We start from the raw sequence: 25,263 nt of genomic DNA, 5'->3' as shown, positions 1-25,263 counted from the left end.
TCTCGAGTTTTCTAGAGTTCACCTGCAATCTGTGAACTCAGTTACGCTGCACTGCGTTTAATCTTTTTCTTTTCGACAGTCTACATCGCTTTGCGATTTGTAGTCTGCTTTTCTAACCTCACAGAACTTGCTGTTTTTTTTTTTTTTTACTCTGCTATTGCTAAGAAAGAGACGCGTGATCCTCCACGGGGCCCCGCTGTTGAGTTGACTCTGCTGGATTGTCTCAGCCCGCCCTCTCGGTGCCCTTGGCAAAAAAAATAAAAAATTCAGTTCACCCGAGTTACCATGGTGACTGTTCTAATTACCCTCACAGCTTTTATGTTGTGTGTGTGTGTGTAATGCTTTTACTGCCTTGCAGTTTAAAAAAAAAAAGAGAGAGAAGCATGATTCCTCCAATGGGGCCCAGTTCTGCTGCGCCCCGGTGTTGAGTTGAATCAGCCAGCTTGTTTCAGCCCGCCTACTCGCCGCGCTTGGTAAAAAAATTAAATTTAAAAAAATATATAATTTTACAGCTCACTTGTCTGTTTTTAGGTTGCTTATACATTACAACGCAACATCCAGTTACTGTGCTTCGCATAATAGTTCAACTTCTTATTTCATATAGAATAATTACAGGCGTATAGACTTTTCAAACTTCAGAAACAATACGTCTTATTTACTTACATCCATGGCAGTCAAACCGGTGGAAAATCCTTCCATTGTACAGCAATATGTATTATTATTATTATTATTTCTTTCTTAACAGTCTTAAGTTTAACTACGACTTATAACTTCTTAAATTCTTACAACTCTCCTATTTCTTATGTATGATTGTATTTCTGACTCTATGTATGATTTTAAAGCATATCTGTATGGTCTATATCAGTAGTCCTCAAAGTGGTGCCCGCAATGCCAGACCTTCATGCACATGGGAAAATAAATAAAGCTTTAAACATGTTTTCCAACAAAAGCGTCAAAGCAGTTTGTTGACGGTGCTGCTCGCTTATGCTGTGCTTGTACGTACTCGACATATTTTTTTTTTCCAGAAGGGCCTCTGCGATACGATCACCAATTGAATATCTGAATTTCCTCTGCAGTAGCTCAATCATAAATTAGCTGGGTGGGACATAAACTGTGTCTGTTTCAGCTGCAGGTCCTAACAGTAAGTTTAACCAATAGGAGAGTCAAATATCTGCCAAGTTTTACGCAGCTGTCCAATCATAAGCAAGCAGAGGTCGTTTATGGTATTCTGTATGAAAATTGAAGGCGAGTGAGTAACCAATGGGAAAGTGAAATATCTGACAGCTGTCCAATCATTTGTGAGTAGAGGCGGGGTGTTAATATGCTGGTTAAGCACTGAATTTCACCGACAGTTATTGAGAAAAATAATACATTTCAGTATTTAGAATTTCATTTTCTCTATATGCATGTTTTAATTTCACCAGACAAGGGAAACACTGTTGTAGATTTAGTTACGAATTCACTTTCTCTGAATAATTGTACCGGAGATGAGCGATCTTTAAAATAGAGTAGTGTTGACAAATTTGCCAAATTGAAACAAACTGAGACGCTATCTATCCTCTTTTATTTTAGTTTATTCATGGTTATCTGTGTAAACATGTTATTTAAAAATATTTGCCATGCATATTTTATATAAATGATTTAAAGAATAAACGCAGCACACACAATTACTGCCTGAGACTTGGCCTTATCAGAGTGAGCCAAGAATAACTCCTACTAAAACACTTTATATATATATACATATATATATATATATATATATATATATATATATATACACACAGTACTGTGCAAAAGTTTTAGGCAGGTGTGAAAAATGCTGTAAAGTAAGAATGCTTTCAAAAATATATTTATCAATTAACTAAATGCAAAGTGAGTGAACAGAAGAAAAATCTAAATCAAATTCATATTCGGTGTGACCACCCTTTGCCTTCAAAACAGCATCAATTCTTCTAGGTACACTTGCACAAAGTCAGGGGTTTTGTAGGCATATAGTCAGGTGTATGATTAAACAATTATACCAAACAGGTGCTAATGATCATCAATTCAATATGTAGGTTGAAACACAATAATTAACTGAAACAGAAACAGCTGTGTAGGAGGAATAAAACTGGGTGAGGAACAGCCAAACCCAGCTAACAAGGTGAGGTTGCTGAAGACAGTTTACTGTCAAAAGTCATACACCATGGCAAGACTGAGCAAAGCAACAAGACACAAGGTAGTTATACTGCATCAGCAAGGTCTCTCCCAGGCAGAAATTTCAAGGCAGACAGGGTTTTCCAGATGTGCTGTCCAAGCTCTTTTGAAGAAGCACAAAGAAACGGGCAACGTTGAGGACCGTAGACGCAGTGGTCGGCCAAGGAAACTTACTGCAGCAGATGAAAGACACATTATGCTTACTTCCCTTCGCAATCGGAAGATGTCCAGCAGTGCCATCAGCTCAGAATTGGCAGAAAATAGTGGGACCCTGGTACACCCATCTACTGTCCGGAGAAGTCTGGTCAGAAGTGGCCTTCATGGAAGACTTGCGGCCAAAAAGCCATACCTCCGACATGGAAACAAGGCCAAGCGACTCAACTATGCACAAAAACACAGGAACTGGGGTGCAGAAAAATGGCAGCAGGTGCTCTGAACTGATGAGTCAAAATTTGAAATATTTGGCTGTAGCAGAAGGCAGTTTGTTCGTCGAAGGGCTAGAGAGCGGTACATGAATGAGTGTCTGCAGGCAACAGTGAAGCATGGTGGAGGTTCCTTGCAAGTTTGGGGCTGCATTTCTGCAAATGGAGTTGGGGATTTGGTCAGAATTAATGGTCTCCTCAATGCTGAGAAGTACAGGCAGATACTTATCCATCATGCAATACCATCAGGGAGGCATCTGATTGGCCCCAAATTTATTCTGCAGCATGACAACGACCCCAAACATACAGCGAAAGTCATTAAGAACTATCTTCAGCGTAAAGAAGAACAAGGAGTCCTGGAAGTGATGGTATGGCCCCCACAGAGCCCTGATCTCAACATCATCGATTCTGTCTGGGATTACATGAAGAGAGAGAAGCAACTGAGGCTGCCTAAATCCACAGAAGAACTGTGGTTAGTTCTCCAAGATGTTTGGGCCAACCTACCTGCCGAGTTCCTTCAAAAACTGTGTGCAAGTGTACCTAGAAGAATTGATGCTGTTTTGAAGGCAAATGTGGTCACACCAAATATTGTTTTGATGTAGATTTTTCTTCTGTTCACTCACTTTGCATTTTGTTAATTGATAAATATAAACTATTAACATGTCCATTTTTGAAAGCATTCTTACTTAACAGCATTTTTTCACAGCTGCCTAAAACTTTTGCACAGTACTGTGTGTATATATATATATATATATATATATATATATATATATATATATATATATATATATATATATATCCCCTTGCCAATAATGTCACATTTTGTTGAATTACAAATAATGTATGCACAGTTGTGGAGTAGTGGTTAGGGCTCTGGACTCTTGACCAGAGGGTTGTGGGTTCAATCCCCAGTGGAGGACACTGCTGTTGTACCCTTGAGCAAGGTACTTTACCTAGATTGCTCCAGTAAAAACCCAGCTGTATAAATGGGTAATTGTATGTAAAAAATAATGTGATATCTGTATAATGTGAAATAATGTATAATGTGATTCTTGTAACAATTGTAAGTCGCCCTGGATAAGGGCGTCTGCTAAGAAATAAATAATAATAATAATAATAATAATAATATTTATTAGACATTAATGTGAATAACGCTGGTAAATGCACATGACTTCTATGCTTCATTATCAAGGTTTGTATATAGAGTGTGCTCATTTAAAAATAAACAAAGTTAAAAAATAAGTAACCAAGCAACTGTTTCTTAAATATTCAATGCATTGTTCAAATAAATCTGGTACTTTGTCTGGTCCATTTGAGGATCCCAAGTTCTGTGTTCACTCTTGATACCCTAAAATGTATGATTACATAAGAAATGTTGGTAAATTACATAAAGAAAACAATTTCCAAAATGTTATACAAAAATGTTATAAAGCCTATCACATACCTGTCTTGTGTATGGAATTTCAACTGACAATAGTATTTCCTGAGGCTTTAGGGCAGTCTTCCTGTAGCCAGTAAAAAACTTGTCATCGATCTTGATAACCCTTTTACCACCTACAAAATAATCATTGTTTCTTTATTGATGCTTCCTGCCATTTGGTTTAAAACAGCTATTTAGTATACTACATGTAAGCCTAATTAATTAACTGAATTAATTACAGTTTAGACAACATATTCAGCTTATTATACTTGGGGGTGAATTTAATTTAGAAATTCAACACTATTCAGCCAAACTCTCCAGTAGCGAGATATCATTGTTTTTTTTAATTACCTGGCTTTGAACTTGTCTGGAGAATCCAAAGTATTGAGAATAACAGCCCTCCTCATTCTATTCAAATCAGGTGACAATGTAACCTTTGAACTCTTTCAGCCCACTTACTCTCTATTGGTGGGGCTAGAGGATTTGTAAAGCCATATTGTCACATGGTTTGAATGGAAATATACTCCAGACAAACTCAAGGTATGCCAGCTAATTGCAGATTTAAGTAACAAAGGCAGTAAGTCAATGTTGGAGGAACAGAACCCAGAACCACTTCGAATGATTCCAAACATCATACAATACTTACGAAAATGTAAGGAACAGTATTGTGGCAGAGCGAGAGCTCTGCCCATGTATATTTATTGGTGTTTGGCAGGGATGGGGTTAATTTCTCCCTGCCAAAAACATGTGAGAATGTGGCTGGAGCCTTAATTAGATTATTGATTAATTAGGCCCCAGCCACATAAAAAGGAGAGCCAGTGCTCCATTAGGAGAAGGAGTTGGAGAGTAAGGAAGTGCTGGAGAGAAACACACTGCTACCTATCATGTATTCTGTGTTCTTTTGGCCTTCGCTCCATTTTGTTTTTGTTGTATGTATTTTCTTTGTTACTTTTGATTTTGTTATTAAATCCTTCACCCCGCAAATTCCCTGTTTTGAGTAATTCTAACTAGTCTGGGTTTGTGGAGGTGTTATAATCCCATTTATAACACCAGATTTGAACAGGTGGCTTTGTGATAACACCAGACGAGGAAGAAATACTCAAAATAAGGGATTTGTGGGGGGAAGGATTTAATAACAAAATCAAAAGTAACAAAGAAAATACATACAACAAAAACAAAACGGTGCGAGGGCCAAAAGAACACAGAATACCTGATAGTTAGCAGTGTGTTACTCTCCAACTTCTTCTCTAATGGAGCACTGGCTCTCCTTTTTATAGGTTGTGGCTGGAGCCCAATTAATCAATAATTAATGACTATCTAATTAAGGCTCCAGCCACATTCTCACATGTTTTTGGCAGGGAGGAATTAACCATGCAGTATACTGCATGGTACAAAGTGTTTTTGTTTTTTTTTATTAAAAGAATGCATGCAGTACAAAACAAACTGCTCTTACCTTTTGATAGCAGTGTCAATTTACAACCAGCTGCCATGAAGACTGGGTTAAGATCAGAGATTGGACTAGCTGTCATTATGTTTCCACCTATAGCCTGAAAAAAAAAATTAGCAGGTGAAAATTTTAAACATCCTTTACACAAAACAACACTGTGCTCAGATGTATAATACTTGATTGCCAATTTTACATTTTTGTTTCATTATTTTCCTTTCTCGCTATTTTATGATGTCACTATTGTTTTGTACATGGGTTCCCATTCTAGTGACACCTACCTATCCAACCCCAAGAACGTAGAAGAACGCCTGCAGTGCAAAAGGATGGTACTATGCAGGCAGGCAGTCATGAAGGCAAGAGGCATTCTGGATGCAGGGATATAGGCACACAGGCACAAACTGTGGAGGTCCACAATCAGCAGTTTTATTCAGTGCTGAGTGAGACGGGTAAAGTGAGCAATAGCCAGCCATTTTAACATTTAATCCACAATAATATTGAGAATTGTTGACATCAAAACTTATATTTCTGATATCAACAAAACATTACTGACATCAGTAATAAAATTGCTGATATCAGATATTGAGGATTGCATGTTAACAAGGCTGACCATAGTGAGCAACCAGCGTATCTGCATATTATGTTAAGCATTTTCGCCTGGACTGTAGTTTTGTTCTTGCAGTTCTTTGAGTGAAGCGGTATTTTTCCCTCGTTCGCTCGGACTGTAGTTTTGTCCTTGTGGTTGTTTGAGTCTGACTGAAGGTAAGCCACTTGTCACAGAAACGTAAACAAAAAGTTAGCAAACACAAACACCCTCGGAACAAACTAATCAACATAAAAATGGCAAAATAGTACTTACATGCTTTTTTAAAGCATGTAATTTTAACACGTTCCCTAACCTTTTTTTCAGACGCAGAGTAAAAAAAAACAAAAACATTACGTTGCAGTCCTGACAGTTATAACAGTCAGACCATTGCAATTGTGGTTTTCTCTGTACTGTTTCACATAATGCAAACCTTATTTTACATTTTGTTCAAGTTATTAAAGTTGTTAATATTTTAAATAAAATTCTGTATGCAGTTCACTGTCTGTCTAATAACTCACTGACATAAACTAAGTAAGCACTCCACAATAAGCAACTGGCAGGAAAAAAAATTGCTCGCCAGATATTATAAAAAATACTACCCCTCGGTGGGCATTCAATTCTCATATCACACACTGCCCCATGCATTATTCTCTATATATTACTGGTAGATAAACTACTGCATGTTTTTCTTGAATGATTTACATTGGTGTCTGTTGATTATTAAAAAATAACATATTGCAAATATTTTGCATATGTATTGAAATATATTTCCAATATATTTCAAGGAATATATCAGTAAAATACATTTTCAGTTACATTTTATTCAGTATATTTTATATTGATGGTAATATATTCAGGGCCAGCCTTAGGCTGTGCGGGGCCCTAGGTGGTGATGATTAAGTGCGGGGTCCAGAACATCAAATGAATGCTACAGTAGCAACCATATCTTAAAGTTAGTATATAGGTGCATCGTGTAATCATATGCACCTACATATACTAACGTTGAGATACGTTAAATAATATTAAAATTTTAATCAATACTTGTTTCAGTTTGTTAGACTAATAGGCTAATTCACAGCTTCAAAGAACTCAGAATTCCAGTCTACTTAAAAAATATCACGTGTTAAGTTTTTCTAAAATGACCATGCCCCAGTAGGCCTTGAAAAATACGGTAATGTCCGACTATAAGTGGGTTCTGACAGGTCAATGGCGAATAACCAGGCATAAATAAATAAATAATAATAATAACAAAAAATCGTTGACACTTGACACTGTGCAATGCCACTTTTTACAAAAACATTTTTACAAATTAACCCCTCGCCATTATCAAATACTTTTTTTCATTTTACGTTCATAATTACATAAGAACATAAATTACAAGCTTTTGCTGCAGCAAAGTGCTTATCAAATCTGAGTATTCTAAATTCTTGGCAACTTTGCTCTCATTTGACAGTATTGCCAAATCTGACAATCTTTTATGAGTCATTGTTGAGCGCAAATATGTCTTAATCAATTTCAGCCTGGAAAAGCTGCGCTCACCAGAAGCAACCGTCAATGGAATGATCTGTCGACCAATCTGTTTTCATGCATGTACTGCAGCATTCTCATAGGACTCATACGAGATGCCAACATGATGAGCTGCAGCTACAGCGTCACGGGTGCAAATCATTTAGAAAATTGGTGCTAAACTGCATTGAAAGTTTAGCACCAGAGAGCCGACTGATGCTAAATTATCACGCCCCTCCCCCACCCCCACCCCCGTTAATATTACTTAACATTTTTCTTAGAAAAAATATAATTGGTAAAGAAACATGTACTTAAAAAGAGTGTATTTTAGATGTGGGTAGATGTGGCTTAACTTTCACGGTAAATGAAGAGGCTTGCGAACAAGAAACATTATTTTACAATGTATTGTTGTTACCTGTTAAGTCTATTGCCCACATACCTTTTTGACTTGCTGAACAAAGCTGTAATTGATAACTGTAAAACCGTGCTGCAACATGTTTGCTACCACTTTCCCACGACATGAACCTCTCCTGTATGTGGAGGAATGTGGGTGGGTCATGTGAGTAGTCCATACCCAATGATAACACTATGTAACACAATTTTTGTTCCTGGGTAGTAAGTGTTATTTCCTAATTGCTTATGCCTCAAAAGTATAGAAAATGGCTATTATTCCCCACAAACTTTGCTTTTGTGACCAGGACAGTGATATTTTGAAATGTACCTATTTCCAATGAGAAAACAGGTGAATTTGTGTCTTTTCGTTCACATAAAGTCAGAAAAAAACAACATATGAATCCAAATTAACATGTATTTATACTAAAGTAATACAAAAATGACTACAAAAGATTTAGAAGTGAGTAGTTTTTCGAGATTTACGATTATACTGTAAATCACTTTCACGAATCAGCCCCCAAATGTAGTCTCCCATCATGTTACCAGTTGAATTTGGTAGCAACCAACTTGCTCTTAAAGTGGCACCCAACAATTGGATTTGGCAACCAATTTTTTTGGCCTACGAGCCATTGGCTCCTAAGGCAAAAAGTTCATCTGGAGCCCTGTCTAGACTGCTGGTTGACAGAAAAAAAGCAGTTTTGAATAAATAAATAGTTATTATTAAGTTAAACTGTGTTGTTTCTTTCTCTAGCCAATAATTAGCTTTATATATGAATCCTAAGCAAAATTACACAACATGGTACATTTCCGTCATGCCGGCGCTCAGTATGTTTATTGTAAAATAAAAGGTTGAAACAAAACAGAAAACAGGACACGGCACATGCGGCCAAAATAAATAGAAAAACAAAACGGACTAACACTTTAACAAACAGTGGACTAAACAGACAAACAAACACGGTGAGTAAGAATAAACAAACAAGTATTGTGCTGGTCCTACCAACAATTACTAATTAATTATTCACTTGAATCCCAGCACGTGAACTAATTATGTGCAACCCTGTGCTCACATATGAAATACTTTAAATGCACGTGAAGTGAAGTGCAATCCCCGTGCCTAAATACAATTATACATTTTAATTAACTTGTGCTGCACACACCCATTTATATCCCGTGCAGCCATATCTATTATTATTATTATTATTATTATTATTATTATTGTTTATTATTATTATTATTATTTATTTCTTAGCAGATGCCCTTATCCAGGGCGACTTACAATTGTTACAAAGATATCACATTATTTTTACATACAATTACCCATTTATACAGTTGGGTTTTTACTGGAGCAATCTAGGTAAAGTACCTTGCTCAAGGGTATAGCAGCAGTGTCCCCCATCTGGGATTGAACCCACGACCCTCCGGTCAAGAGTCCAGAGCCCTAACCACTACTCCACTCTGCTGCCCTATTAGCAGATGCCTTTATCCAAGGCGACTTACAGAGACTAGGGATTGTGAACTATGCAGCAGCTGCAGAGTCACTTACAACTACGTCTCACCCGAAAGACGGAGCACAAGGAGGTTAAGTGACTTGCTCAGGGTCACACAATGAGTCAGTGGCTGAGGTGGGATTTGAACCAGGGACCTCCTAGTTACAAGCCTGTTTCTTTAACCACTGGACCACACAGGTATACCAACATTTACACACTACATTCAACATATAACTCAGAAATGCACAGAGGGGCAGGGCACATTGCCACAGGCAGGTAAACAAATAATTTCACTCCACCCATTCTTTTATCCAAAAAAAAAAACTAATCCATCTTGTTTGTCTAGTATGTCTCTTTTCCTCTTTTCATAAATGTTATGCATTGGCATGTGAAATATTTTTTGTCCGACGGGTGTGGGGTTATGAGGGGAGCCGGGGGTCCAACCTTTGGGGGTAAGTGAGGCTCACTTCCCCGACCTCTATGGCCGCCGCCACCCTCACCTCCGCCGAAGGGGGGTTCTCACCGCGTGAGTCAGAGGGGACCCCCGGCCACACACTCTATCCTTTAGCAGCTCCTGCTCTTTATCTTACTCAAATTGAGACTGGGCTCTATTCCTTTTCCAGGTTCTTCAGCGCAAGAGCCTGTTTCTCCTACACAACTGCCGCTCCGCAAAGCCTGGACATGTATTTCAAATACATGTCCAATATATTTAGAAATATTATTTCTCATTAGATTTTATGTTTGTAAAATACAGTAGATGCCGGTTATTAGCAACCCTAATAAAGACAGCTTTCGGTTATTAACAACATCCTCTCAGGAACCAATCCCGTCCCATAGACTTTAATGTTAATGGAATTCTGATATTAGCAACTGCACGCCGCTTATTGACAACTTTATTACTAGTTGCCAGTGCTACAGAGCGCACTTGCATGATTTATGCACATACTTCATGCAGCTTTTATAACACACTGACTTCGCAACTGCGTATTTCTGGAGGACTGGCTACGAAGCAGCACGCAAAATTGAGATGGATTTACAGCGGAAGGTGGTACATTGTAAAAAGCAGACAACGTTGGACAATTTCTTATTTTAAAAGTGTGTTCTTTAGAATTGATTGTAAGTACAACACATTTTTTATGTTTGCTTTACTCATTGTAAGGACAATTGTAGTAAGCCTACTCCTTTTTTGGGTCTTTGTTTGGGTATTTCGTGTTTCTCATGTTCATTTTTTAACACATTTATTTCAGTGCCATATTTGTACAACTACAGTATATATCGTTGTTCCATATAAATACACTTGAAAATGGGGGCTTTTTGCTTATTGGCAACTTTTGGTTAATGACAACTTTTTGCTGGGAACTGAGAGGTTGTTAATAAGCGGCCTCTAGATCACCATTAAGAAGCAAAGTTTGATAGAAAGTTGTGCTTAAGTTTTAAGCATTTGCAGTGCTATAAACTTATTTGTGTACTGTTGTTTTCTGGTGTAATTTTTCATACTTTGTTATTGTAATAAGCTTTGACAAAATGGTACACAGAGACCAAGTAGAATTTCTTTCAAATCCACATCAGCAGGGAGTCAGCGATCAGATCAGTTTTTTGGCAACATGATCTGAATACGTACCTAGGTATACAAATACATTAGAAACTCAAAGTGAGGAACTCCACACCTTTGAACTGACAGGCCAACCAAACACACCAGGTCTAATCCAAATGTGTGTTGCATGCAAAATATCTGATTTGAGTATCTCATAAACAAAGACAATTCCATGTGTCTACATCTAGCATAAATGTACAGATAGCTGAGCATTTAGTTATCTTTATATTTTAGTATTGAAGCTGTATGAGATGTCGCACTGCAACAGCACAAGGGGCTGGATGCATTATATATACAGCATGTTTCTGTTATGCCTCTGTTGCTGTGGAAACCTTGGATTATCCATTCCATTGCAAGATCTTGTTCTAACCAGTTTTTTAATTATTTAATTGGACTTGCAAAAGATCAATTAAGGGCCTGGTTGGAACAGTTTTGCAATGGAATGTTGCTGAAGAGACTCTTCAGGGCCGAAGCTGTCTCTGCCAAGTCTGCAGTAGAACTGCCAGGAGATTGTGTCTCCAGGTGCTAAAAGGAGGCTGCAGTGCTAAAGTCAATATTCCTCCTCGTCTCGTAACAAATGGGCAATTTCTTTTTTGATATTTCGCTCATCAACGGATGCAAGAGCTGGGAAGTTGCAACAAAGCATTTTTTTTCCCAGACGCCGTGTTCTCTGAAGTAGTCATTCAATGTGTTAGGAAGTCAAGTGTGAGAACATAAAAGTTCTCTGATTATCTGTATAGCAGTCAGTTGCTGTCTGGGAGATGCTTTCCACGCAAACGTGCACCTTTTGAATGTGTATCAGGTAATGAGAGCACTCAGTACTAGCTTTGATTGCATTGCATACACTTATAGACTGAAGAACAGGATCATACCATTTGCTTACTAATGTCCTGCACTAGAGGGCAAATGATCACGTACTGCATTCTCACTGCCCCCTTTAATCAGGGCAGCAGTATGGAGTAGTGGTTAGGGCTCTGGACTCTTGACCGGAGGGTCGTGGTTTCAATCCCAGGTGGGGGATACTGCTGCTGTATCTTTGAGCAAGGTACTTTACCTAGATTGCTCCAGTAAAAACCCAACTGTATAAATGGGTAATTGTATGTAAAAATAATGTGAAAAAATTATGTAATTGTATGTAAAAATAATGTGCTATCTTGTAACAATTGTAAGTCGCCCTAGATAAGGGCGTCTCCTAAGAAATAAATAATAATAATACTAAAGTGTTGCATCTGTCATAGTCGTTGCAAACCAGTGGGAAGTGTAGCATGAACTGTATTTATTATTATTTATTTCTTAGCAGACGCCCTTATCCAGGGCGACTTACAAGATATCACATTATTTTTTACATACAATTACCCAATTACTCATGATCCTGTGTTTCTAGCAAGACATCTCGATTTGTTGAAAATAATTGTGAAAGCTTCTAATACAAAGCAAAAGTTGTTTAATATCATATCAATGTTTACAAGTACACAACACACCTGTTTTTAATAGGCTATAATATAAAGCCTTCCGTTCTTTATTTTATTGTATACATTTTCTCATGTTCATTTTTTATTTCTGACCTGCTATGCCTGATTTGAATGTATTTTTACTTTCTTTTTTTAATTGCATGCGTTATTGCTTGTTTCTTATTTCTATGTAAAGAGCTTTGGGATACTTTATTGTATGTAAAAAGGGCACAAGTGTTAGGCTAATACTGTCAGTTTTTTAAGCTTTTGTTTTTATTTGTACCCTGCAGATTCAGGTCTTTTTTTACGGCTTATCATGCAGCAATAATATTTATTCGATTGGCTGTTTGCTATTAGTGTGTATGCTACATTGTGGTAATTTTGAGGACTTGTCTTATTTGAAAGAACTTAAAGAGTTCCTTTGCTATATTATATTGTGACTGACTGTGCTGTCAAAGGACAGTGTGTCATTTTGAGAGATGTCCTCCAGTGTTGATAACAAGCTTTTTCTATTTTGTGGACGGAATATCCTCCCATTTTAAATAATTATTGTCTAATCCTAAACCTGTTTAAACCAGACATTTAGTGTATGTAACATAGCTACAATAGGGACCAGTTAGGAGTGAATAGTCTGATTGTTTTCCAAATGGTTTCATGTGGGTACATCTGGCATTAACATTTTTGAAAAGCCAGTATTGCACCGAATATGGCCTTGCATCCAAAAAATATTTCTCAAGAACAGGCAAGGATAGGCCTCCTAGTTTATAGAGTGAGAGGCCTTTTCTTTATTCTGGGCTGAGAACCTTGCAGAGAAAATCTACCCAACAGAGAGATTGGCAGCATTTCCCAGTTCAGTGTCTTCTACTATTAATTCTACTTATTATACTGATTATTGGTAACCTAAAACTTAGTTCCAATCTTCACATAATATAATTCTTTACATGCAAATAAAGCCAACTAACAGTATGATTTTTCAAGCAGGTAGGTCATTTATTTGCAAGTTTCCTAACAATCCAACGTAGTTTCAGAAAGCTAAAATTGATTAAAATGCATAAGACTTTGCATTGGCCAAGTCTCTGAACTATGACCATGTCATCAATGACTTTGCATCACTGAAGGTAAGAAAAGTACATTTGTAGGCTCTAAGTTTTGTTTCTATTGGTGCATTCCATTGGACATTTACAAAGATTTTGAATCCTTTCATATATATTTATTTTTTTTATTCGCTGACTGCAAGTTCCGGGGGTAGGACGCAACTGGATTTATAACTCACACAGGACGCCATCAGTGATCGGTACGGCAATTGTATAATTGTCATAGTTACTATACAAGTATTATATACCTAATTACAGTTCCATAGATAATATACTGGAAAGTGTAATCTTGCTGTTTAAGGTGATAGTTGGTCACTTATATTTTATTCCAGGATATTGGGGATTAGTTTGAACGTTTGAAGCATTCAAGTGAAAGCCTGTACTTTTTGTATTGTTTTTTAATTAGAAGTAGAGGTGTGTTAGTTTGCTTTGCTTTGCACATGTTGATTTATGTCATTTACTTTGTGTTTAAAGGTGTCGTTTGTTACAATGGGTGGCTATTCTTCTGGTTTTCTGCTAGTGACTGTGGTTCCTCAGGGTTCAGTCCTAGCTCCCTGTGATGGGGTGCAGCCTATTTTGTGGTGGTTAGAGTGGATATGAGTTAGTTTGGGGTGTGGTTCAGTGAGTGAGTTGTGTGAGGAATGTGTGAAATGTGCCTGGGCTAATGAGGTGAGAATTGCCCAATTAGCCCAGGCACCTGTATAAAAGGGAGTGGTTGGGTATGTTAGTGGGTGAGTGATGTAACTTAAAAAAAGGATGGTGAGTAAGTAGATTCAAGAAACTGCACAGAGTCCTTTTCTTCAGTCAGTTGTTAGGTTTATTGAAATATGCAGGGAGCCTGGTCCCAGGTACAGGACAAACAGAATACTCGTTCTTACAATTGTTGCATGACATTAAATACCCTTCTGCATAGGTGTCTCTCTCCTCCTCTTTCTCTGACACTTAACCAATAGAAAAGGTACAACTCATTATCCTATTACCATATATTTCATTCAGTGTGTGTGTGTGTGTGTGTGTGTGTGTGTGATCTAGTGTGAAGATCTCTGAACTCAGTGCTTTCTTCAGACCCTGGTGCCACAAAGGTCCATACATCTGGTTTTTGTCATCTTCCTTGTTCCTATCTCTCCGATTTGCCTAAGACCCTTTGATCCCAGTGGCACTATCTCTTTTTGGATCTCTCTGAAGTCTTAGAGCCTGGCTCCTTCGGTCCCCTTGAAAACTAGCTTTATGACCCCGTCATAAACCAGCTGTATTTTCTAAGCAAAAACCTGTTTAACTAGTTTTATACCCCAGTGGACTCCCGAAGGGCAAACTTCTTTCATGTCAGGGCTGGAGATCAAAGGACTTGTTTGTACAGCCGTGTGCTGCTGGCCAGCCATTTGCTTTGACACAAAATAATCTTAACTTATCTACCATATTGCAGCCTTCATCTATCACAGCAGTGCTTGCATTTTTGGAACTAACAGTTTTTTCTATCCAATGTTAAATCACTTTTCAGAAAAATAACATGAATACAGCCGTCATTCCTCATGCGTAGCAAACTGCTATTCAATACTTGTTCCATGTTTTCCAACAGTGAGTGTTTGTAACAGTGAGAAGATGTGTGTGTGTGTGAGAGAGTGAGTGATTCTTTTTGTATAGTTCTGGTTTAGAGTCTGTTTTTGTGTTCGTCTTTTTGGTTGGCCATCGTGCCTTTTTATTTGTGTTTTGTCAATTAAAATATGTTTGGTTTCACTGCTTTTTCTGTCTCTGAGTCTTCCCTCTGCTGCTATCTTGCCATACTCCCCTTTTCAGTATTTGCATGCTCCCTCTTGGGCAGGTAATCTGGAAACGTGGGCTTTTATTTCTATGCCGATGACACTCAGATTTATCTTTTTTTTTTAGTGGGTCCAATTATAATTGTTCCCCCAATTTTCTCCCAATTTGGAATGCCCAATTGTTTTTCTCCTCACCGCATTCCCCACATGGCTCATGCCCAAAGATACAACGGCCGTCCTCCGATCCCACAACCAAGCCAGCTTCCTTTTTCACCCAGGAACTCCAGAGTAGATGTCGACAAGCTACTGACCTCTGAAGGACAAAGGCCAGGCCTGTGTCCACCCTGAGCACACTGGGCGCCTGGCTTAAACGGTTTGCTGTAGAGAGCAATGAGGAGAAACAGTCCCTGCCGGTTTTACCTCCATAACCCACCGGAGCGCCTGGGCCAATGCAACGCTCCCTTCGGAGTCCCCAGCGAAGAACGGCCTAATTCGCACGGCCAGGAAGGGAACCTGCGCTGAATGACTCACCCTGCGCACCATGTGGCTGTACTTCTACCAGGTGAGCCACTTGGGGACAGATGTATCTTTTAACCCTTCTGACAAACATGCTTCTTTTGCTCTTTCCCTGTGTCTCAGTGATATTAAGTCCTTGATGAGTAATAACCTTCTGCAGCTAAATTCCAGGAAAACTGAAGTTATGCTGATTGGATCAGTTGACATGTCCTTTAATGACAATAAACTTACACTTAAATCTGCAGCAAGGACCCTTGGAGTTATCTTTGATCCTGAGCTCTGGTTTTGACTGCCGCATCCGTGCGATTACAAAAACTTCTTATTTTCAGTTTAGAATTATTTCTGGAATTCGACCCAAAAGGATGCAGAGATCCTGATTCACGCGTTTGTCTCTTCCAGGATTGATTATTGTAATTCTCACTTTATAGGCCTTCCTGATTCTATCATTTCACTACTTCAGCTTCTCCAAAACTCTGCTGCGCACCTCCTGACACAAACTAAACTAAGACAGCACATTAGCCCTGTAGTGGCATCCGTACCCTGGCTGTCAAGCAGAGAATTGAGTTTAAAGTCCTACTTCTGACCTATAAGGCATGTAGGAAACTTGGCCCAGATTACATCTGTGAGGTGGTGAAGCCGTACACTCTGGGTCATTCCCTTCGTTCCTCTAACTCAAGTCTACTCTCTGTTCCTTCGTTCTGCCTTGTCTCTATGGATGAAAGAGCATTTTCTAATCACGCTCCCACTCTGGAATTTGTTACTTGAGAGTATTTGCTTTGGCTGATTCAAAGTAGGTTAAGAACGTACCATTTTGATTTGGCTTATTCTTAATTGTGTTTAGCACTTTGTGATAACTCTGTTATGAAAGGCTCTATATAAAAAACAACTGTATTGTGTATTGTGTATTGTATTTGCCCCCCTCAATCATGAATGTTCCATCAACCTAGCACTAAACCAAATCAGGACAGAATTGTTTAACTTAAATACTGTAGTTTTTTTTTGTTTGTTTAATGTACAGTAGACCTACCACATTTCAGTTCCAGTTTGTAACTTTTTATCAAATACGAAAGTACAAATGATAGCTACCTATATGTAGCCTTTCAAACTGTTTAAGAAATTTTAAACTAGCTATTTTCACACTGTACTGTCTGCAGTCCTGTCAATTCATGGTGCTGAAACAGCTGCATGCATTATGACTAACTTTATTTAATTTGTGAATGCACACAGTATCAAAATGTTCGTAGCTCTTTTGTTTTTTGTATACAGATCTGTCTATCCATCCATCTCTGGCTGTGACACTCAACAATAACTGGTTTCATTTTACACAAACCTTCACCAAACCTTTATCATACACTCCTAGGGTACATAAAATCATAGACCACAATGTAGTTTACAAATAAACTTTAGTTAGTATGTGAGAAACACTACAATCTAATAAAATAAAAATAGAAACATCTTGCATGTCAAGCTAATAATCTCCATAATACCATAAAATTGCATAATATACAGTGAAAACATTCCTATATAAAAGTGCTATTTAAAATAAAACTTGAAACAAATTATTCCACAATAGTGATAAATAAGCACTTGTATTTCTTGTCAATTGTATGCTTTATTGCAGAGCTCCGCACGTCACTCTGGACTGCGCTAATAAATTTCAGGGGATTTTTTAGTGCACCAGGAAATTAAGTCAGAGAAAAAAACTACAGTTTACTGCAAATATTAGTAAAGAAAACTGGGGTGTTTAGATGCAAGGGAGATATATAATGATATTAATGTTCAAAAGGCAAGTAAGAGACATTACATTGAAGAAAAGGTGAAACATGAGCAAAACAAAAGGATAAAGTACAGACCTATCAATATTCACTGTAATGCACACACTATCAAAATGTTAGTAACTGTTCATTTTGTTTTTTTTAGAATATACATATTGAAGAATATGCACATGTATTGTTTTGAAAAGAAAACAAACAACAATCTCTTATTCAAAAAATAAAACTAGAAAGCATGAAAACTACACACAAGAATGGAGTTGGTCCACATCATGCCATGCACATTATATATATATATATTTTGACACACTGAACTTTAATCATTCTTAGTTTAAGGACAGATATAACATACCTAATCCAATTTATATCTGAAGAGGGACAACCTGCTGTCCAGCCAAATAAAATGCTAGCAGGGTTACTAAGTTCAGGGTGTACATTTACAGCTAATAAGTAGCTGCTTCATACAGTTACAATGTATAACATTTGTTCAAAACAAAATCACAAACAGGTTGTTGAAAATCTTAGATTAAAAAAAAAATCCCCACAAATTTCAACTGTTTATCTTTAAATGCTGTACTTACTGCAACGTTTCTGATTTGCTGCCCAGCAAACCACCTCAGTTGCTCCAGAACCGCTTGAAACACTTCAGTCTTGTGCTTTGGGAGTTCAGACACTGCTTTCCGAAGGACATCTCCAATCAGAGTCAATGTGCAGGCAGCTCCAAATATGATACCTAAAAACAACATTATTATTTTTATTCCCCACTTAACCATCTTCCAAACATTTTTTTTTCTTTCTGAAATAATGTTTACAAAAGCTGCACAAACATTATTTTGATGGATGTATATGAAATGACTGACCAATGAGGAATGTGTGTGAGAATGCATGATGTTACATGTATATGTGTCTACTTTTAATGAGATTTTCCTGGTGTGTAAACATTTAAAATAAAAATATATAATAAATAATAATTTCTAGTAATTTAAGAACTTAGTAATTTCTGATAATGCTAAAGCAAGGTTGAGCAAACGATTTCACAGTGAGTCAATCTTTGAAGACATAAATGGAGCTAGCTTGGCCCCCATTTTTAAAATGTCCTAACGATTGGGGGATACTGTTGTCCCAGTGTTTGTAATCAGTTACCTTCTTCGGTGTGCTGGACAATGTTCAGTTCTGAAATATATCCTGGGGCTAGAATCACTGGATACAGCATGTTCTTATATTTAATTTCAATTCCTTGACAAAAAGAACAAAACAATAAATATGAATTATTCTGTCATTTAAACAAAAACAACAACAACCACAACACACGTGTCAAACATGGCTGATTTGGAATAGGAATACTTTTCCCTGAAACAGTATTGTGCAAGTTTATTACTGTACATTTATTTGCTCTGTAATTCTGTAGTTTACTGTGCCTTTCTGTTGCTTATACCGCACTTTACCGTTGTTAACCAGGTCTTTTTACAGTGCTTTACCATACGTATCTGTAGTTTACCATGCTTTTCCTAAGATTGTACCATGGCATGCTTTACCACACTTTATAAGGATGCTATAATGATACTCCAATCATAGAGACACAACTAAAATAAAATTAATATTATTGGGTTTGTCCACACACCATTTTATTTATGTATGTATTTGTGTATTGTTAATTGGGATAGGGACTGTTTAAGGCAACACTTGTGCGGATGGATTTTAATTTTTTTTCACAGTTGGTGCTGAGACATTCCAGCGGGCATCTACCGTCTATTAAAGCCCGCTATAACTGGAAGCTGATTGGCTGACGGTACTGAATTGTTTTCTAATGAAATGTAATATCTCATTTACAAAGTAAAAACATGCAGTCTCCACAGAGCAGGAAATTACGGATTCTGACCCCTGAAGGTGAGATGAGGTTAAAAAGCTTGATAACCCTACATACTGAGGACCCTGGTTCTTTTTGCATAGTGGTTAAATTGCTCCAGATGTGCGTGGTCATTGGTTCACACCCAGCCTCCACCTAACATAAAATCAGGTAAGTTTTTGACCATACAAAAATGGTTCAAGTGGTCTTGAGCACCATAGTGGAAACCCTCTACTACAACCACGAAAAAGGAGTAAATTGGTTTTAATTGAGATGTATTGATAAAGGGAGATGTTCAGATTGACAGAGAGCTTTTATTGAAAAGCTAAGTATATATAAAGCAAAAACATACTTTGAAGGTAATGCATTCACAAGCATTGGACATATCACTACCACAAGCAAAACCTACAAATTGGCAGCCAGGCATGGATGTATAGATACCTGCAGAGTTTAAAGTCTGCATTTCATTTTTTGACGACACTATTGATTCATATAAGCACCTGTCACAAGAGATGCTTAACCACTTCAACACCATGACGTCAAATGAAAACACACTTGCAGTACCATGCCGTACCTGCGTACGTCAAGTTTCCCATTCTATTCTATGATCGGTTTCTCATACTGTGGAATGTGCAATGAAAGTCCGGGGAGGGTCAGGTAACATTTGTATCCAATTGCGTGTCATGTAGCGATTCCAATCTAGCTGTGGGCATTTAGAAGGCTGAGAAATATTGCAGGAAGGCATTCAGCTTTTACAAGTGTATATATATATATATATATATATATATATATATATATATATATACATATATATATATTGTGAAAGACTTCACCTTCTCGGGTTCGTTGCCCCTTTAAAAATTTACCCAGACACAGAAATAGTGTTCAGCGCTTCCGCGCACTTTTAATAAAACAAACAAAAACACAAAACAAACACCTAGCTCTTATCGAGCACTAACTACACACACAGGAACCTAACTAACGCAGGACGGCTAAGCCGTTTCCCTGTCCTCCCAAAACAACAGTTTAGTACCGCACTTACTTTACAACTTTCTCGCTCGTTCTCTCTGACTGCTGGGAAGCAGAGCACCTCGTCTGCCTCCTTCTCCTCAGCAGCCCTGAGCAGACTGACTGCTCTCCTTTTAAACTGCCCAATCACGCTCAGGTGCGGACAATCAATAATCAAACAATTAACAACAGGTGCATTCGCACATCTTTTCTCTCGCAGGGAGGTTTTAACCCCCTCCCTGCTGTCTCACTCCACCTGCTTCCTCACAATATATATATATATATATTAGCTCAAAGAGCTATATATATATGTATAGTCATTTTAAATTATTATTTTTTATTTATTATTAGTTTTACTTGTTTAGTTATAGTTTATATAGTTTTTAGCAAAAGCTAAACATGCAAACGTACGTGGTCTTTCTATTATTATTATTATTATTATTATTTATTTCTTAGCTGACGTCCTTATCCAGGGCGACTTACAATTGTTACAAGATATCACCTTATTTTTTTACATACAATTACCCATTTATACAGTTGGGTTTTTACTGGAGCAATCTAGGTAAAATACCTTGCTCAAGGGTACATTAGCAGTGTCCCCACCAGAGATTGAACCCACGACCCTAACCACCACCCCACACTGCTGCACCATAATGAGCAACGGAAGTAAAGCTGGTTCGGAGGATTTCGATACCAGCGACAGTGATGCTAACTTATCACTCAGTGATGATGATGAAGAGGATGTAGAGCCAAGAACTGTACAAATAGAAGAGCATGCAGCTACTTTACAGGTAAGCCAGCTGTAAACGGGAAGCTGTTTGGCTTGAAATGGCAGTGCTGTGACGAAATACTATCAAAACACAGCACTAGGTACAGGCAATGCGGCAGGCAGATCCATCATAATGCCTGCGCAAAGTAGCTGTGTACACGCATTTGTGACTATCCCTCCAACAAAAGCGAAGCAGACACCGTAAAAAAGGTACAGGGTCTGCTACAAAAATGAAAACAAAAGAAAAGACACAAGAAAAATGTGCAGTGGTTGCGAAGGCAATCCCGGGTTCTGTTGTATTGAACATTTCAATAAATGGCACAGAGCAAGTCGATAATTACGGATTACTATTGTTATTATCGTTATTAGCAGCATTTTTGCTTTCATTATTAAAAACAAATAAAAAAAAAAAACATTTTTATCTCTATATTGAATATGGGTATGTAGTACACAGCAGCATAAAGGGTTAATGAAAAACACAGTTTAGGTCATTTATTTGTGTTTTATTCATCACATGTTAACATTTTATAGCAGTTACAGGTTTGAAAACATTATTATTATTATTTTCAAAATCTGGTACCTGGGAAGGGGTTTCAGTTTTACATCTGGGGTTGAAGTGGTTAAATAAGCAATGGCATGTTCTCAGTGTTGTCTTTTGTACTACTTCCATTGTTAAGATAATTGCTATGCTACTCTAGTTCAGGGTAAATTGCCAGGTGTATCAGACAGAGAATGGAGGGACTTCATTTTTAAAAGACAATTTGGTGAATTTGTGTTATGTCAACCTACAATACCTGAGAGAATTTTTTTTCTCAAGTTGTATGTCAAGTTATTTTAGATGAACCTGTCTCACCAGAAGTTTTGAATTCCAGCTTCTAGAAACATAGTGTTCTTGCTGTTAACGACCTTTAAAGTCAACGTGTTATTTACTGCCATTAACTGTCCTGCTACTTCCCCAGTAACATGCTTTGACCCTGATGAAACAGAGCTTTCTTTAACCTAGTACGATACATACCACGTCATTCTTTAAACAAAATATATGCTTCCTATAGCATGTGCATCTTTCAAAACTGCACATATGAGATATACATCGTGAATAGAAGTGCACAACATGAGTGTTTTTATCAAATAAAAAATTAGGTACAACCCATTAAATAGCTACTATATGATTTAAATTAATTGGATCATACTGAAAACAGAATGCAGACAAGCCTACTTTTAAACCATGCAAAACTGGGACACATCAGCTTTCAAGATTTCATCTTGTGTGTTTCATTACAGGAAACTAGGTGTGTGAAAACAATTACATTCTGCTGTAATTCTGTAACACACTGTGGCAATGTGCCCCGCCCCTGTGTGCATTTCTGTGTTATATGTTGCGTGTGGTGTGTTAATGTTGGTGTATAGATATGGCTGCATGGGATATAAATGGGTGTGTGTAGCACGAGTTATTTAAAATGTATAATTGTATTTAGGCACGGGGATTGCGCTTCACTTCACGTGCATATAAAGTATTTAATATGTGAGCACAGGGTTGCACATAATTAGTTCACGTGCTGGGATTCAAGTGAATAAACCTGGCACAACAGTATATATAGATGCACGTTTTACTTACTCTGGGTTGTGTGTTCAGGGGGCGAAGGAATGGGAGAGAGTGAGGAGAGAAATAAAAAGAAGCAATTGCTACGTAGTACGTGTTTGTTTAGTGTTCGTCCCTGTTTGTTAGTGTCTGTTCATTTTGTTTGTCTGTTTATTTTGACCGCAAGTGCCGTGTCCTGTTTTCTGTTCAAACCTTTTATTTTACAATAAACTCACTGAGCGCAACAGCGTCTCAGATTCACCACCAACTACCGTCTGTCTGTGTACTCCTTTCTGGTCTGACGTAACCACTAAAGCCAGCTTGTCACACACACCCTTTGACCTTTAAAGTGGTTGTTGCTAACAAAATAATACCACATGCCCTACCTGTCGGCACTTCTTTTTGCAACACAGGTAACACATTTGCAGTTTAGAATGAAATACATTTTTACTTCTGTTGTCCGCCTGTCATATATCCACCACCAGCAGTAGAAGGAACCACTGGAAATATATGCACATTATTGCACCTGTATATGTAAAAAGCACTTGCTTACCAATTTCTGTGTTCCCAACCACAAGCTTGGCATCAGGGTACTCTGCTTTTAGAGACAGCAGTCCACTAAGAGAGCAGGGCTGAATCCACATCATCCGTTCACCTTTGAACTGCAGCTGCTTTGATGGCAACCTGTCAAATAACTGAATAAAAAAATACATTCATGGTTCAGGCATATATAGGAAATAAACTGGCATAACTTTGAAAGTATTTTTTGATTCCCCAAAAAGCTCCATTATTATGGATAACCTTAATGAAAGTTGCAAAAACAGTATACTATCGTCTAAGTTATTCTACACAAGATTTAATTTATCTTTGTACCATGCATTATTGTAGCCATGGGCCTGATTCAGGGGGCAGGAGCTAGGGCTTGGCACAGGCTGTTCTGGCACGTCCCTTATGTGCTATAAGTCATTAGATCCTTTTGCATGGAAGTGAATATTGGCCCACACCTGTATTCTGGATGGAGGGGGTACCTCCTAAAATTACCCTTTGTGAGCAATATGTAATGTATCAAAGAAATAGTTATAGATCCAGAACCATTGTTTCTGGTAGAGAAGTGATTCTTTAGAGATAGGTCAAAAGCAATCCTTTTGTAAACTGTAGATGTGATAAGTGCCGGGGCGGATTATCAATGACAAAGTCAAAACCTTGCCCGGCCTGTAGTCATTTGGTCAGGCACTGTCAAATTCTATTTGAATGTAATGGCCCTGAAGGAATATCATTTTCACACTTAGATGTGGACCCAGATAGTGTGAAAAGAACTGAATGCATGAGCTGTGAAAATGATCATCCAGTAAAGTGGGCACATTTAGGGGTGCTAGAATGTAAGGAGGGTATTCCTCCCAAACGTGTACAAGTGTCTTGCAGATATCAAGTAAAGACCCTGGTCGCCCACACCTGTGATGTAAAATGCTGGATGCACAGGCCTGTTGTTGTGTTCACAGAACCACTTCAAGCTGAGCCAGGAGGAGAATTTGAACCTAGCTGGGAATGAGCTGACTTATTAGATATGGATTAGATGCTATAGAATGAAATACGTTGCTAATAGTAATGTTGTAGGATTCTGTATTTTGTATCCTTTTGAATAAATCTGTGTAAGGTCTGAAAAAGAGAGCCCCTGATATCTAAAGGTCAGGCCGGCCTGCTGAAAGTTCCAAACCTCCCTTAACATGCAAAAGCTTTTTTTTTTAATTAGACTCAGAGCCTCAAACATTTTAATCCAGTGAGAACAGAATCGCAAAATCTATGGAGCACAGTTAAATATGCCAGGAACAATTCAACTAGAATAGGTTTGTGGTTATATCAAAGTACAGTAGTCCTAAGTTTTAATATTCAAGGTTGTATTTGCTGCTAAGCAGGTGCCTAATTAAAAATTACAATTTATAAATGAGATTGCTATATTGAAGTATCTGAATTAAAATACATGTTATATATAATCATATAAAGTTAAACTGTTATAGAAATAAAATTATTATTGTTGAAAGAACATATTACAGTTAAAAATTAGAGAAGTTCAGTACTAACTGACACTGTCAGAATATTGTAATAATTGTACTGTTTAAAAGAATATACAACCAGTAGAAATACTATTGTAGCAAACTGAGCAGAATAACAATTTAAATTATGAAAACTGTCTATATGCCTTTGTTAAAGCTGGTCAGACTTAAAAATAGGGTCTTCCCCTATCTTTAAATTAATAAGCACTATTGCGCGTGGAAGTCTGTGTTAACCTTGGCAGAAGCAGGCATCTCATTTAATTAACTTGAAGATTATAACAAAAAGAAAAAAGTAAACCCTTATAGACAGAAGAATGTTTAAAACTAAAAAAGCGATGTTATACCTGTTTGATTTTATTGCAACTAAGCACA

General features: G+C 37.6%; 1 protein-coding gene across 4 annotated transcripts in view; it reads right to left on the bottom strand.

Annotated features, from left to right (window-relative positions):
• The window catches only part of xdh (xanthine dehydrogenase), a 95,594-nt gene that overhangs the window by 44,360 nt on the left and 25,971 nt on the right, over positions 1 to 25,263 (bottom strand). For all 4 annotated transcript variants that reach the window (XM_034003511.3, XM_034003514.3, XM_034003516.3 and 1 more), the window contains 5 exons: positions 23,394 to 23,535; positions 18,782 to 18,874; positions 18,220 to 18,371; positions 5,492 to 5,585; positions 4,063 to 4,172 (listed from right to left, as the gene is read on the bottom strand). In XM_034003511.3, the coding sequence (XP_033859402.2) occupies positions 4,063 to 4,172; positions 5,492 to 5,585; positions 18,220 to 18,371; positions 18,782 to 18,874; positions 23,394 to 23,535 (591 nt within the window). The remainder of the gene's footprint in view (positions 1 to 4,062; positions 4,173 to 5,491; positions 5,586 to 18,219; positions 18,372 to 18,781; positions 18,875 to 23,393; positions 23,536 to 25,263) is intronic.

This window comes from Acipenser ruthenus, chromosome 5, assembly GCF_902713425.1.
Source record: "Acipenser ruthenus chromosome 5, fAciRut3.2 maternal haplotype, whole genome shotgun sequence".
In the NCBI taxonomy this organism is placed as follows: Eukaryota; Metazoa; Chordata; class Actinopteri; order Acipenseriformes; family Acipenseridae; genus Acipenser; species Acipenser ruthenus.
The sequence above is the reverse complement of the archived record's forward strand: the minus strand, read 5'-3'. Positions and strand labels throughout refer to the sequence as shown.